Below are 14,733 nucleotides of genomic sequence, written 5' to 3'. Positions count from 1 at the left end.
CATTATATCAAAAAATATTTCAATGTTTGTAACAGGCCATTAAATTATTAATCTACTGTTGTAATAATTCTAACTTTAAAATAATTATAGACACCAAGAAATGAAAGAATAAATGTAATGTGTAGACAAATTACAGAGTACTTAAATATTCAAACTATAAATCATAAATAAGCATTAGTGTTTCATTGGTTATTTATTTTTAAATATTTTATTTATTATTTGAGAGAAAGAGAGTGAGAATGCACAAGTGGGGGGAGAGGGAGAACCAGAGGAAGAGGGAAAGCCCTCAGTGGGGAGTCCAACTCAGGGCTTGATCCCAAGACTCTGGGATCAGGACCCTGAGCCAAAGACAGATACTTTACTTGACTGAGCCACCCAGATGCCCCTTATTTGTTTTCTTTAGTTGGTGTTTTGGATTGAGGTATAATTGATATACAATGAACTGCACATATTTATATAATTTAGTTTTAACATGTATATGCTCATAAAGCCATAATCCATAATTAAGATAGAGAACATACTCATCACCCCAAAAGTTTTGTTATGCCCAGTTGTTCTCCCTCCTGCCTTTGTAAACCACTACTCTGCCATATGTCCTTACAGATCAGTTTGCATTTTGTAGAATTTTATATGAATAGAGTTCTACCATATGTACTTTTGTCTGGCTTCTTTTGTTCTTTATAATTAACTTGTAATTTCCCCATGTTATTTGACGAGTAGTTCATTCCTTTTCGTTGAGGAGTAATACTTCACTATTATACAATTGTGAACATTTCCCTTATTTCCAGTTTTTACTTATTACAAATAAAGCTGGTATAACTATTTGTGTACAAGTCTTTGGTGTGGATGCACACTTTCTTTTTTTTGGGTAAATGCATAGGAATGAAATAAGTGGTGGGATCATTTGTTAGATATATGTTTACTTTTTAGAAATTGTCAAACTGTTTCCCAAAATGGATGCACCACTTCACATTTCCACCAAGAGTGTATAAAGAGGTCTTGTGCCATATTTGCCTACGTTTGGTGCTGTCAGTCTTCTAATTTTAGCCGTTTTCATTGTGTGTATACTGATATATCATGTGGTTTTAATTTGCATTTCTTTGATGAAAAGATGAGCACTTGTTCATGTGCTGATTGATCATTTGCATTATTTTTTGTGACCTATCTTTTAAAATCTTTTGCTGTTTTTAAAACTCAGATTGTCTTTCTTTTAATTACTAACTTGTAGTTCTTTTTATGTCCTGGATACCAGTCCAGTTTCAAAAAGTTCTCCAAGTCTGTCTGTGGTTTGCATCTTAATTTTCATGATAAGTGCGTCTGATGAGCAGATCTAATTCTAAAGAAGTCTAATGTATTAATTTTTTTTTCTTCTATGGTTGTTTTCTGTGACTAAGAAATCTTTGCCTACCTTTAAGTCACAAAGGCACTCTCCTTGGTTTTATCTGAAAGTTGTTTTTTCATTTAGGCCTCTGTCTCATCTTGAATTACTTTTTGTATATATATACATATATACACAAATATATATGTATGTATATATATATACTCGTGTGATATATATATGTGTATATATATATATGTATATATATATATACTCGTGTGAGGTAGGATTTGAAGCTCATTTTTGTCCCTCGTGTGATATATATATATGTATATATATATATACTCGTGTGAGGTAGGATTCGAAGCTCATTTTTGTCCCATGTGGTTTTTCAGATATTCCACCATCATTTATTGAAAAGATTTTTCTTTCTCCATTAATTTGCTTCAGCTCCTTTATTAAAAATCAAATCATGGTATAAGTGTAGGTCTATTTCTGCGGTTTCTTCTCTGTTCCATTCATCCGTCTGTCAGCTTTTATGCTAGTACCACAATGGTTACTCTAGCTGTATAGTAATGTTTCCAGTCAGGTGAGGTAATAAGTTTATCAATTTAGTTCTCCTTTGTGAGATTGTTCTCAATAGTCTCTTAATTTTAGTCATTACAGTGAGGATATAGTGGTATCTCATTTTGATCTTAATTTTCATGATATATCCAAAGATGTTGAACGAGGGTAAAGGTAGGAAGTTACTGGGATTAGTGCTATTTTGATAGGTTGGTCAGGGAATGCCTCTGATAAGGTGACATTTGGATTAAGATGTGAAAATGTAGGAGCAGACTTTTGGAGGAAACATTTTTCAGACTGAAGGAACAATAAAGGTTCAAAGGAGGGAATGGTTTGGGTGTGTTTAAAAACAGAAGGACAGCTATTGTGGCTGGAGTATATAGTGACCAACAAAGATAAGGGTAAGAGATTGTCTCGGGTAGAGTAAGAGTCCATACCCTGTAAAGCTTTATAGACTGTGATCAAGTGTGTGGGCTTTATTCATGTAAGGTGAGAAGCCATTACTGAACTAAGAGTGGAAATGGAGAGTAGAAACTGAGACCTGTCAGGCAAGAGGTAATGGTGGCTTTGCTCGGTACTAAGAGTGGACAATATAGAGAAATAGACTGATTTGACATATATTTTGGAGATATATTTGATACTCATTTTTCTATAAATTCAAGAAAGGTTAAAAAAATACTTCCCAGATTTTTTTGTGAATAGTATTTCCTATGAAATTGAAAGTTCAAATAAGAATTGATTTTTAGAATCACCAATTTGGTAGTGGGTAGTACAAGTTACTTTTTGTCATGAGTATTGACATTATTCTAAATTTGAATTTTAGCTTTAATGCACACAATTGACATAAAATTTCAGATAAATTTTAAATTTTTTTAAAACTTTGAGAATGTTATTTTGGAGAGAGACCTATAGAAATCAGTGTAAACAAAGAATTTTAGCTGTTGACTTTTGCTATTAAAAATGTTTTTATATGCCTCAGTCACTATTAGGTATTTTACAGAAAGTTCTGTTGATGGATTTGTTTTAAAGTTACGGGTCATTGAATTTGGTGAAAGAGACAAAGCAAGATAATTGAATGAAAGATTATATTGTACCTCTTCTATTTTATTGGCAGTATCTTTGTTTTCAGTGATGCTTTCATTGAAAAATCACTTCTTTGGTAGAATGTTTATACATTATAAACTTTTACAAACGAGATATTTTATTTAGTCTAAAGTTTCACTGGAGGTGTGTAAATGTGTGTGTGTTACTTCCTAATGTTGAATAAATTTCCTTCAAACTAGTAAAAGAAGCAGTAAATTGAGCCTGGTGGCTTTATAACTTAGTTGTATCTATTTAGTCTGTTAAATAGGAAAAAATATATATATCATGGATGTGAATGCATGTATTAAATGCAGAATGACTGACTTCTTAGGAAGTTAGTTCTGGTGAGTGTTCAAGCCTTAGAAACAGATTTCTCAGATACCAGAGCTTAAATTCATTATAAAAGCAATTGGTTTACCTCCCTCCCATCTGTCAAGTTACCCTCCCCCCCCTTTTTTTTTTCTTTTAACTTTTTAAGAGAGATGGTTATCCTGTCCTACCTTTGACTGCCTTTCCCATTGTTTATTCAGCTGTATACTTAGAGTCTTGTTTAACAAAATACTGTGTACATCTGTAACAGTTGGCATTGGACATGTGCCGTACATTGCCTAGAAGAAATAAATTATGAATTTAATGTATTTATTAAAAGTATAGTATCGTTATATTTTTCTACAAAATTTATTTTTAAAATGAACTTTTTAATTTGGCTCAGAAAGCAATTCAAATAGATTCTGCAAAAATTTTATCTTGGCATGTAGCAGTAGCTATTTTATAAGCATTTGCTGAAAAAATAACTTCATTCATTCATATATATATATATCTTTTCCTGGTGACTGCCTTTTGACAAGATGGCCTTTGACTTTTTTGAGTTTCTTGTTACAGATAAATAAATTAACTCAGTTGACAGCTAAGGTTAAACTCATCTATGATGAAGTGCCAGTTTCAGTGTATTTTATCCATGTACATCAATAATATATCAAAAATCTCTTTAAGTAGTATTTTGGTAAATTTGATCTGTAGATTATATATGAGACTTTGTAAATTCACATTTCTTGCATTCCCTCTTATAATATTCACATGATCCTAAGTGATTTTTTTTTTTTTTAGGGTCCTTATAGCTGTTCCTTTTCACTTAGGATCAATCTTGGTACCATTTTTTACATGTTTTGTACAGTTGGTACAATTGCCTATGTGCTTGCTCTTTGATTTGGATATTTGTGGTCAGACCATTCCAAGCAGAGAATAGTAGTAGAATAAATTCCTAAGAGATAATTTTCCGGGTTATCTACTAATTATGACCTCTCCCAAAATGCATTTATTCACAAATGTTCAATTACTACCTCCTACATTGTTAGGTTCTTTGGACATAAAGTGAATCTGGCTTTAAGATACTTTTAGTGTAGAATTTAATGTACATATATTTAAAACTCTAATGGAAACTAATGATATAATGCCTACATTATTCTGTAAACTCTACACATATGTCCATTCTCTAAGAGCTGTTACTCAACAGTCTTATAAAAGACAACTACTTTTTATTCCAAATTTGGGAGGGATTCTTATAATGATAAAGCAGTAGGAAGATAGCACTTGAGTGGGAAAGAGCTTGATTATACTAAAATGAACTTTTGTTATCATATTGGTTGTTCTTTCTTTGTTGGATTATAAGAAGCATTTTTTATAATGTGGTAACATAACCTGATTTACTTCTTAATTTGTCCAGGAATAATATTTCCACAAAAGGAGGAATTTGTTGGTTTTCTTTTTTTTTTTTTTTTTTAAGATTTATTTTAAGAACATGTGCATGAGCTGAGGAAGGAGCAGAGGGCGGGGGAGAAAGAGAGACTCTCAGGCAGACTCACCCCACAGAGCGCGAGCCGTAAAACACGGGATTCAGTCTTATGACCCTGAGATTGTGACCTGAGCCAAAATCAAGAGTTGGATACTTAACTGACTGAGCCATGCAGCCACCCTAGGAATCCCGTTATGATAGTTTAGGGAGAACCAAGTTCAAATATTTTATAATTTTAACATCCCCATTTATAAAGATGGTAGGGTAGAGAGCTTATATATCTTAATTTGGCATTTTATAATTATTGCTCTGAAATAAAATTTAAGTGCTCCTTATTTTCAGTTATAATTGTTGCTTGATAAGGAGCATCCTCATAAAAGTTGATGTCCAGACATAATTTTATTTTAAAATGAACTGCTTTGTATTGGTTGCTATTTCTTTGCTGGATTATAACCAAAGCATTCTTTTTTTTAATGTGGTAACATAAAGAACCTGCTTTACTTCTTAATTTGTCCAGGAGTAATATTTTTATGAGAGAACTCTCATTTTAAAAGTGGTAAGTAACCTGAAGTCTGTGTAAATACAGTACTTTCTTCAAAAATCACTGAACCATGAAATATATATTTCTATGACATGGCAAAAAAAAATCACTAGTGGTCTATTTTTAGTGTCCAGATGAAATTTATATGAAGTTTCTTTGCCTCAGGTTTTATTTTTAAATGCTCTTAAATGAGTAATGTGACTTAATAATACATCAGTATTGCTTATTCTTGGGTAATGGGTTTTTCTGATTATTTGAAGTCTTGTATGTTTATCTATACTAACAATAGATTCTTTTATAGTTAACAAACTATTTCATTGTTAATGGTGGTTTTACATGTTGTGGAAATGAATTTCCTTATCATTTTACTTTATTTGATCAAATTGAAAATCTTAACTATATTTTAAAACTTTTTGCCACAGCGTTTTACCAACGAGGATCATTTGGCTGTCCATAAACATAAACATGAGATGACACTGAAATTTGGTCCAGCACGTAATGACAGTGTCATTGTGGCTGGTTAGTATATGCTTTTATTAATAGCTTATATACATATTTCACCTGGAATGTGCACAATTTTTGTGTATTCTCTGTAAATAATATAGTCTGGTGATACTCCAGTTACTTCATTTACAGTAAATGTTGGCAACATGTATTTTACCCATTACATTTCCATGTTTCCTTCTGACCATTCATTTCACTTTTCTGTGTGGTTTTCAAATGTAGATTTCAATGTTTTGTGGAAGTTAATTAGAACCCCGGGAGCATTTATAGCATCTCCAAAGTTTACATTTAATTGATAATTGAATTAATGTGATGATTAGTCAATGTTTCTTGTAGATTTTTACACCTGGTTTGCAATGCTGTGGGAAGATAGGAAATGATCAAGCTCCTCCTGTTGGAGAAAGATCAATTAGCAGACTTGTTCACTAGAATTTTGTTTATATTTCTTTTGGGACTAAAACATCTGTGTTAGTAAAAATACTCTCAATAAAGGGGCCTAAATTCAGTCAGTGCTTTTTTGTGTGTGTTTGATCCTATGAACATACAGTATCATAAAGCAGATGATTATCTATCATAGTATGTGAAAAGAGAAAATTCATGCTTCTTTATTGTCTTCTCGTGCTTTATATTAGTCGCCCCTTTTTTGATATTTAAAAATATATAAACACACATCTATGTATATGGACACATATAAAATATGCATAGGTTTACTGCATTTTGTATATTTTATAGGTATTGTTATAAGAAAACGTTTTCTATAAAACTTAATATATTTCTATAAATTTCAGAACCTATCATGGCATAACCACAGAGTTACATAAGTATTCAAAATCAACCCTAAATATTTTCTCCTCTGAAGTTTGGGTTATACTATTTGTAAGTCTGGAAATAATCCTGAAATCTGAGTATTATTAGTATTTTGAAATTATTACCCAACATAATAGATTAAATTGTCATATGCAATGCTTTGGAGAGATAATGAGGCAAAGGGTTTTTCCTGTACTTTCAGTATCATGATTTTTGTAATAAAAAAATTTGAGGGAACAAAAAGTTGGTTATTTGTCAAAAACTAAGAAAAATGAAAGAGCATATTCAGCATATCTTTAATTCCATAAGTAAAAGGAAGCAAAGAAGAATGAGGTATGCATTTCTTTTGAATATTGTACATCAGCTATTAAGAGCTGATACCAAAAAAAAAAAGCAAAGTAACAACAACCCGGACAGTTCACTTTCCTAGGCATGAGGGTCTTTGCTTGTCTGAAACTTAACTGCCATAGAGCAATTATCTGTAACTTTTCAACTCAAAAATATTTTAAGATTGGCTTATAGAAATTTCCTATTGGTTTACCTTTATTACAGTGAAAAAAAAAATAGAACACATTCAACACAGCACTTGACGATTTTTTTACTAACGTGTTGAAGTTAGTAATTTAACATTACTGTATAAGTATAATGCATGATGTGTGTGGTATATATTTGATGATCAATTGCCATAAGCCACTGCATGATTAAGCAATTGTGCCTATATTGACTTTTTTTTCTCACACCTAGTCATTCCAGTAATCACTGATAACAGTGTTTTATTCACATGTATTTTATTTTTAAGACTTTTCTCTCCCTTTACCACACTAGCCTTTTGTTGAGCTGAGATAGACAAACCCTTTGATTGTGAACAGAAGAGACAAATTTATATTTAATTTACTAATTCAGCTATAATGGATTTAGGCTAATATGTGTACTCTGAACCCTTACTATAATACAATTTTAGAAGTCTTTTGAGAGTTAGTGGGTATGTATGTTATAGACTAATATGTAAAATGATGACACAAGATAGTCCCTTTAGTAATTTAGGTAATACTAATAGCGTTTAAGATAGGCTTACATTATTCAGTGTGTATGACAAGTAGGTCATTTTAGTATTAAATATATTTATATGTAATAAGCATATTAGTACTCTACATATATGTGAGGCAAAGATGAAACAATAAGTAATGCCCATTCTGGGACATATATTTAACAAATATATGAATTTTAATTTTACAAAATCTTAAACTGGGAGTCATCCTTATACTTTTATTTAGCTTAGGCTAGATTCCTGATAAAACCAAATTTGATGCCCTAAAATACATAAAATATGAATAGAATTTTAATGTGTCCCCAGCTCTGGTCAGTATGAATAAATAGCCTGGAAAGTAATAAGACCAAGGAGAAATTCATAAAAATACTATTTTTCATTCAACATGGATCTTAATTGACATTTATTCCATCACCAGTACATGTGTTAATGTACATTGCATGAGTACATATTCAAGAATAGTTAAAGTACTTCACGTCGTGAGAAAGTAGAGTTGACTATTCCTCTACTGCCTAGAAATTAAGGTAGAGCATTCCATAAATATATAACTCTTAATATAGCTCCTTGTTCCAACCTTGAAAAATGTATTAAAATAGAAAATTGGCTTCTATGGATAGTGATAAGGAGGATTTTGTTTTGGTTTGTTTTTGTTTTAGGGCTCTTGTTTTAACCTTCTTTTTCTTCCTTGTAGTATTTTGGGCTACCTACTAAAAATTCCATTTTATCTTAAGCTTGCTTTCATAATAGATTATGAACACTAGTGGAAGGGCTGAGCTAGAGTGAATATACATGCTCTTGTCCTAGTTTTCTCCAGACTGCATGTATTTTAAACAATCATAATTTTTAATGTAAACTTTTAAAAATTCTTACTGCCTTAATAATGATAATAGTTGATCTGAGTAGAAGATGCTTAGGTCACTCTACTCAGAAGGTCTGGACTAAGGAACAAGAAGGGCTTTTTTCATACTTCTATGGTTCATAAAGTTGGAGGAAATATCTTGAATTGCAACAAAAACTTAACCAAATTTTGTTTGCTTTAAAGGAAGAGGTCTTTCCAAAGAGAGAATTAACAGCTGACTGAACCAGTCCTGCTAATTTGTTAACTTACTAGCTATATTTGAGAGTCCTGCATATTTAAATCTATGTGATTGCTTCTGACATTTATTTCAGATCAGACCCCTACACCAACAAGATTCTTGAAAAACTGTGAAGAAGTGGGTTTATTTAATGAGTTGGCAAGTCCATTTGAGAATGAATTCAAGAAAGCCTCAGAAGACGACATTAAAAAAGTATGTTAACCATGAAATTAAAAGAGTACTTCTAACAAAGTAGTAATCATAGCTTATGCTTCTTGCTTTCTTACTTTAGATATACTGACTGGCATTTTTGAACTTCTGATATTTTCTTTAATGTTTGCATTTTAGATGCCTCTAGATTTATCCCCTCTTGCAACACCTATCATAAGAAGCAAAATTGAAGAGCCCTCTGTTGTAGAAACAACTCACCAGGATAGTCCTTTACCTCACCCAGAGTCTACTACCAGTGATGAAAAGGTTAGAAATTTGTATTTTGGGTAGAAATGCAAACTTAGTGTAAAAAAAACAGCACCCCCAAGTGAAGTTTAATGTTTCATTTACATAAAATGTTAATGTGATAAGTTATACATAATTGAGTATTAGGTTGTAATAGCCTTATTTGTGAAAGCCTGGGAATACTCAGGAATTTCAGGGAAAGAAAACATCACCTTTATAGATAATTTGTTTTTTATTACATGCAGAAAAATAATAGGGGAAACAGCAGTCATTTTAGATAAAATTTATTTTTTTAAAGGCTACATGAATTTATAAAGTGAAGTTAATTTTTCTGGGTTTTTCTATTTTATTCTTCTCTGCTTTTAAATAGTGACAGCTTTTTTTTTTTTTTTTTTTTTTAGTGACAGCTTTTTATTTACAACTAAATTCTTGAACCAAGGTTATTTAGGCTTTTTAGGAACTAAAGGAGTAGTTTACTCATTCTCTACAAGGAATCTTTGGTACTACCAACTAAGATGATGATACTGTCTCTGGTACAAGCCTTTTGTAGATGGTTTAGGGCCTCATTTCTGGATCTTGAATACCTTGGTAACTTGGGACCCCCTGAGCTATAGTGTGTGTTATGTGACTATTACTGTGGGCATTTCTTTTCTTTCTTTCTTTCTTTTTTTTTTTTTTTAGAGGTGGAGAGGGAGAGGAGTGGGGAGGGGCACAGGGAGAGAGAATCTTAAGCAGTCTCCAATCCCAGCACAGAAACCGACACGGAGCTCTATCTCACAACCCTGAGATCATGATCTGAGCTGAAATCTTTGAGTTGAATGCTTAACCAGCTGAGCTACCCAGGTCCCCATGGGTATTTCTTGATCACTTTTTGTTCATAAGCATGTATAATGAATACATGGGGTGCTACGTGTGGCACAATTAAGAGGCAATGACAATGGCAATTAAGAGGAAATATAATGAACACTTTCCCATGTCATTAGAAAAATTTTTAATGGTTGTACTTTATCATTATCTTAATGTATTATCTTGTTCTTTTTGTATACTATGTTATTCTAAAACTGTAAATTAATGGACTTCTGTCATGACAGGATCTAGAAGTAAGGTAGAAAAAGTAACTTTCTACGTAAGAATAAATGCTTTGACCTAAGAGGTTTCATCGGTTGTTTTCCTCATTTCCTAATTATAAAGTGAGTTTCATTATAAATACTTTAATACAGAAAAATATGAAGAAGAAAACCAAAATCTTGTTAGCCCATAACTGAGTGATAAGAATTACCAATATTTTGAAACAGTTTTCATAGATACATGCAAACATTATACAAATACACATTCATAAGTGAGTAATTAGAATTCACATATATAAGTGAATATATATGTACATATATATGTGAATAAATGGATACAAAGAAAATTCAAAAACTATAGTTTACTTTTTAAAAAATTTTTAATAAATAATAAATAAATTAATTAAAAATTTTATTTATTTGAGAGAGAGCACAGCTTGGGGAGTGGCAGAGAGAGAAGCAGACTTCTTGCTGGGCAGTTTACTTGCTAATTTAAAATAACATTTAAAAAATAGGGCAGCCTGGTGACTCAGCACCACCTTCAGCCCAGGGCATGATCCTGGGGTTCCAGGATTGAGTCTCACGTCGGGCTCCCTGCATGGAGCCTGCTTCTCCCTCTACCTGTGTCTCTGCCTCTCTCTTTCTCTGTGTCTCTCATAAATAAATAAAATCTTTAAAAATAAATAAATAAAATAAAATAACAATAAAAAATATTTTTATAGGCAGCCTGATCCTAGTTTACTTTTGTAGTATAATGAACACTTTCCCATGTCATTAGAAAAATTTTTAATGGTTGCACTTTATCATTATCTTAATGTATTATCCTGTTCTTTTTGGACATAAAGATCGTTTCCACAGAATCACAGTTAATAGAAAATGCTGTTAACTCTGTGATATAAATATCTTTTTTTCTAAAGAGCTTTCCAGTTCCTCCACACTCAACAGTTTTTCCCTCTTCATTGCTATTTTAGATCTTTCTAGGGTAATCCTTCTTCCTGCATTTCTGTCTATAGGTCTATAGCCTCTCTCTGGATAGGGCATAGTTGTGCCAACTTGTAAAAGTCTGTTCTGGGCTGCCTTCTCTTGTCTTTCTCACTTTTCTTCCTAGGTGATCTCATCTACACCCATAAATTTAAAAAAACAGCTACATGCTGTTGACTCTCAAACTTATGTCAACCAAGATATCTTCTGGATTTCCATACTCATTTACAGCTCCCATCTTGACATTTCTTTTTCTATGTCTAATAGACATCTTAAATTTAATATATCTAAGTCAGAGCTCTTGATTCTTTCCGTAGTTTTCTCTATCTCAGTAAATTTTCTCTCCATCCCATCTGGTTGCTCAAACCAAGAATCCTTAGTGCCATCTTTTTCTTTTCTTTTCTTTTCTTTTCTTTTCTTTTCTTTTCTTTTCTTTTCTTTTCTCTTTTCTTTTTTTTCTTTCTTTTCTTCTTTCTTTCTTTCTTTCTTTCTTTCAGATTTTATTTGTTTGAGAAAGCACAAGTGGGGGAAGAAGGGGAGGAATGAGCAGACTCCTCACTGAGTGGAGAGCCCGATGCAGGGCATAATTCCAGGACCCCCAGATCATGACAGAAGCCAAAGTCAGATGCTCAACCAACTGAGCCACTCAAGGGCCTCCCTTCTTTTTCTTTACGCCAAAGCAACAGCAAATCTTCTTAGACATCAGATATACCTTCTGAAATATCCTCAATTTATCTTCAGTCTTCAGTGTTACCACCTTACTCCAAGCCATCATCATCTTTTACTTGGATTAGTAACAATTATCTTCTAATTGGATTTGCTGCTTCCATCTCCAATATTCTATAGATGGCTTTGTTTTTAACACATTAGAGTCACTTTTCTGCTTAAAATATTTCAGTGGTTTGCCATTACATTTAAGATAACTAAATATTCTTAAGGGTGCCTAGGTGGTACAGTCTGCTGGATGTCCAGCTCTTGGTTTAGGCTCATCTCAGGATCGTAGGATCAAGTCCAGTGTTGGGCTCTGCAGTCAGCGTAGAGTCTGCTGAAGATTCTCTCTCCCTCTCCCTCTGTCTGCATCTCCCATTCATGGGTGCATTCTCTCTCTCTCTCAAATAAATCTTTAAAAGAAAAAAAAAAGACTAATACTCCTTTCTTAAGTTCTCGTTGATCTGAGCTTATCTGCTCATCCAGCCCTCACCTCATGCCACTGTGTTACATTCATCAAATACTCTAAGTTATTTCCTACCTCGAAGACATTACTCTTAGTACTGCTTCCCTCTCCCCCTCGCTTGTTATTTTTTCAGTATCCATTCATTCAGCACCATTTTTTTTGCAAAGAAGCTCACCTTACTTGCTCTCTGAAGTAGCCAACTCTAACCTTCCCTCAGTTAATCTTTCATCATTTATTACGCTGTAGTATTACTCTGTAACATATTATTATCTGAAATTTTCTTCTTTTACTTATTTATTGTCTCTTCCCCTAGCCCTTTGAAGGTATGCTATAAATTCTCAAACCTGTTGAATAAATGAAGTTCCAATAGTACTAGCTGATCTTTCTTCCAAGGGGCTTAATAAGATTTGGTAATAGGCAGCATAAAGACCCATTCTAAGAACACAATAGACCCAATTTTTACTCTAACTAGTTAAGAAGTTCTATGTAAAGCCCTTAATCTCTTCCTAATCTGTGAAACTGGGGGGAAAAACCATCTTTAAAGTCCTGACTAACTCACAGATTCTGTGTTTTCCTCTAATTAATTAATTTTTAAAGATTTTATTTATTCATGAGCAGCAGAGAGAAAGGCAGATACACAGGCAGAGGGAGAAGCAGGCTCCATGCAGGGAGCCCAACATGGGACTCGATTCCAGGTCTCCAGGATTATGCTCTGGGCCAAAGGCAGCAAGCGCTAAACCGCTGAGCCACCCAGGTTGCCCTGTGTTTTCCTTTAATTTAGAAAGATTTCACTCTAGTAATTATTTATTTTCCATTCAGGATGTTAATCAGTATTCCTTGCCCTTTTGACATTGGGAAATTATCAGGAGTGGGGGATAGTAATAGCTACCTGAAATTTACAAACATTTGTATTGTGTTAAAATTTTTTTAACCATTTCTATTACTGAATTTGTATCAACCATAAACCCAGTCTCCCTGGACCTGTTTCCTGTTTTTACAGTATAATGATGAAGTAGGACTAGGCAATCTCTCTGGATTTTAAGCTCTACAATTCCATGAGAATAGATTATATTTTTACTTTTCACAGAAATTCTCATGGAATCATAGCCAAGTTGCCCAGCCTATTTCTGGATTGATAGGAAAACAAGTTGTACTGAGAAAAACAAAACAAAACAAAAAGCCACTCTGATGTCTTTAAATTAAAATATGAACTTTGCATTTGAAAAGCTTTATAGCTACTTCCAAAATTTTCTTTATACTGTATTTAAGTTATTTAAATAAAGTTAACATGAAATTACTTTGGGGGAGGATATTTATCCTGTGGACACTTTTCAAAGTGTGTTATATTCTGTTCACTCTAATGTCATGGATTGACTTACATTTTTAAATCCTACTCTTTCTCTATCTCATTATTAAATAGGAGGTACCATTGGCACAAACTGCACAGCCCACATCAGCTATCGTTCGTCCAGCATCATTACAGGTTCCCAACGTGCTGCTTACAAGTTCTGACTCAAGTGTAATTATTCAGCAAGCAGTACCTTCACCAACCTCAAGTACTGTAATCACCCAGGCACCATCCTCCAACAGACCAATCGTGTAAGTGATGATTTGGGCTAGTCATTAAACTGTTTATGAATTAAGTTTTTCTTGTCACAGTTTTTCTTAAGACATTTAATTATTCAAATTGTAGCCTTAGGGGTATGTGTGGGTATGTGTTAATCATATTCTGCATGCTTTGATTTTTGGAAAGTATTTGGGTTGTCTTTTTTTCTTCATATTATCTAATAGATTAGAAAACAAATATATAAAATTTAATTGGGGGAGGGGGGAACAACAGAGAGAGGAGAAGAGAATCTAAACTCTCACAACCCTGAGATGATGACCTGAGCCAAAATCTAGGGAGTCAGACACTTAACAAAATGAGCCACTCAGGCACCCCAACTAAAATTTAGTTTTAAAAACAAATCAACTTTATGAATTTAAGGCAGTCTCTTATTTTCAGTTCTTAACACATATCCCTCTAGCTTTCTTTGTTTTGTTATTAAGATTTTATTTTTAAGTAATGTTGACATTCAGTGTGGGGCTCAAACTCATAATCCCATGATCAAGAGTTGGCATGCTCCACCAACTGGGCCAGTCAGGTGCCCCTCAAGAGCTTCTGATAAGAATTTTTCTCATTTAACATTGGAGCGTGTCCTAAGTAAATCCATTAACTTTTCCTATTTTTCCCCTGTTGTTTTTCCACACTGCTTTATGTATTATACATTTAAGATGCAATTAAAAATAGTAAAAATTTGCAATTTGCTTTGTGATGGTTAG

The 14,733-nt window shown here is 33.0% G+C and overlaps 1 protein-coding gene across 26 annotated transcripts in view; it reads left to right on the top strand.

The window, feature by feature from the left end:
- Positions 1 to 14,733, top strand: part of ATF2 (activating transcription factor 2) — an 84,997-nt gene that overhangs the window by 32,170 nt on the left and 38,094 nt on the right. For 15 of the 26 annotated variants that reach the window (XM_072751982.1, XM_072751987.1, XM_072751991.1 and 12 more), the window contains 4 exons: positions 5,721 to 5,817; positions 8,828 to 8,946; positions 9,082 to 9,210; positions 13,832 to 14,010. In XM_072751982.1, the coding sequence (XP_072608083.1) occupies positions 5,721 to 5,817; positions 8,828 to 8,946; positions 9,082 to 9,210; positions 13,832 to 14,010 (524 nt within the window). Of the gene's footprint in view, positions 1 to 5,720; positions 5,818 to 8,827; positions 8,947 to 9,081; positions 9,211 to 13,831; positions 14,015 to 14,733 lie in introns of those variants that run through there. The other 11 variants (XM_072751995.1, XM_072751996.1, XM_025993998.2 and 8 more) reach the window with 2 other exon arrangements.

The sequence above is a fragment of the Vulpes vulpes genome, chromosome 3, assembly GCF_048418805.1.
Source record: "Vulpes vulpes isolate BD-2025 chromosome 3, VulVul3, whole genome shotgun sequence".
Classification (NCBI taxonomy): domain Eukaryota; kingdom Metazoa; phylum Chordata; class Mammalia; order Carnivora; family Canidae; genus Vulpes; species Vulpes vulpes.
Note: the sequence above shows the minus strand (reverse complement) of the source record. Positions and strands in the feature narration are given on the sequence as shown.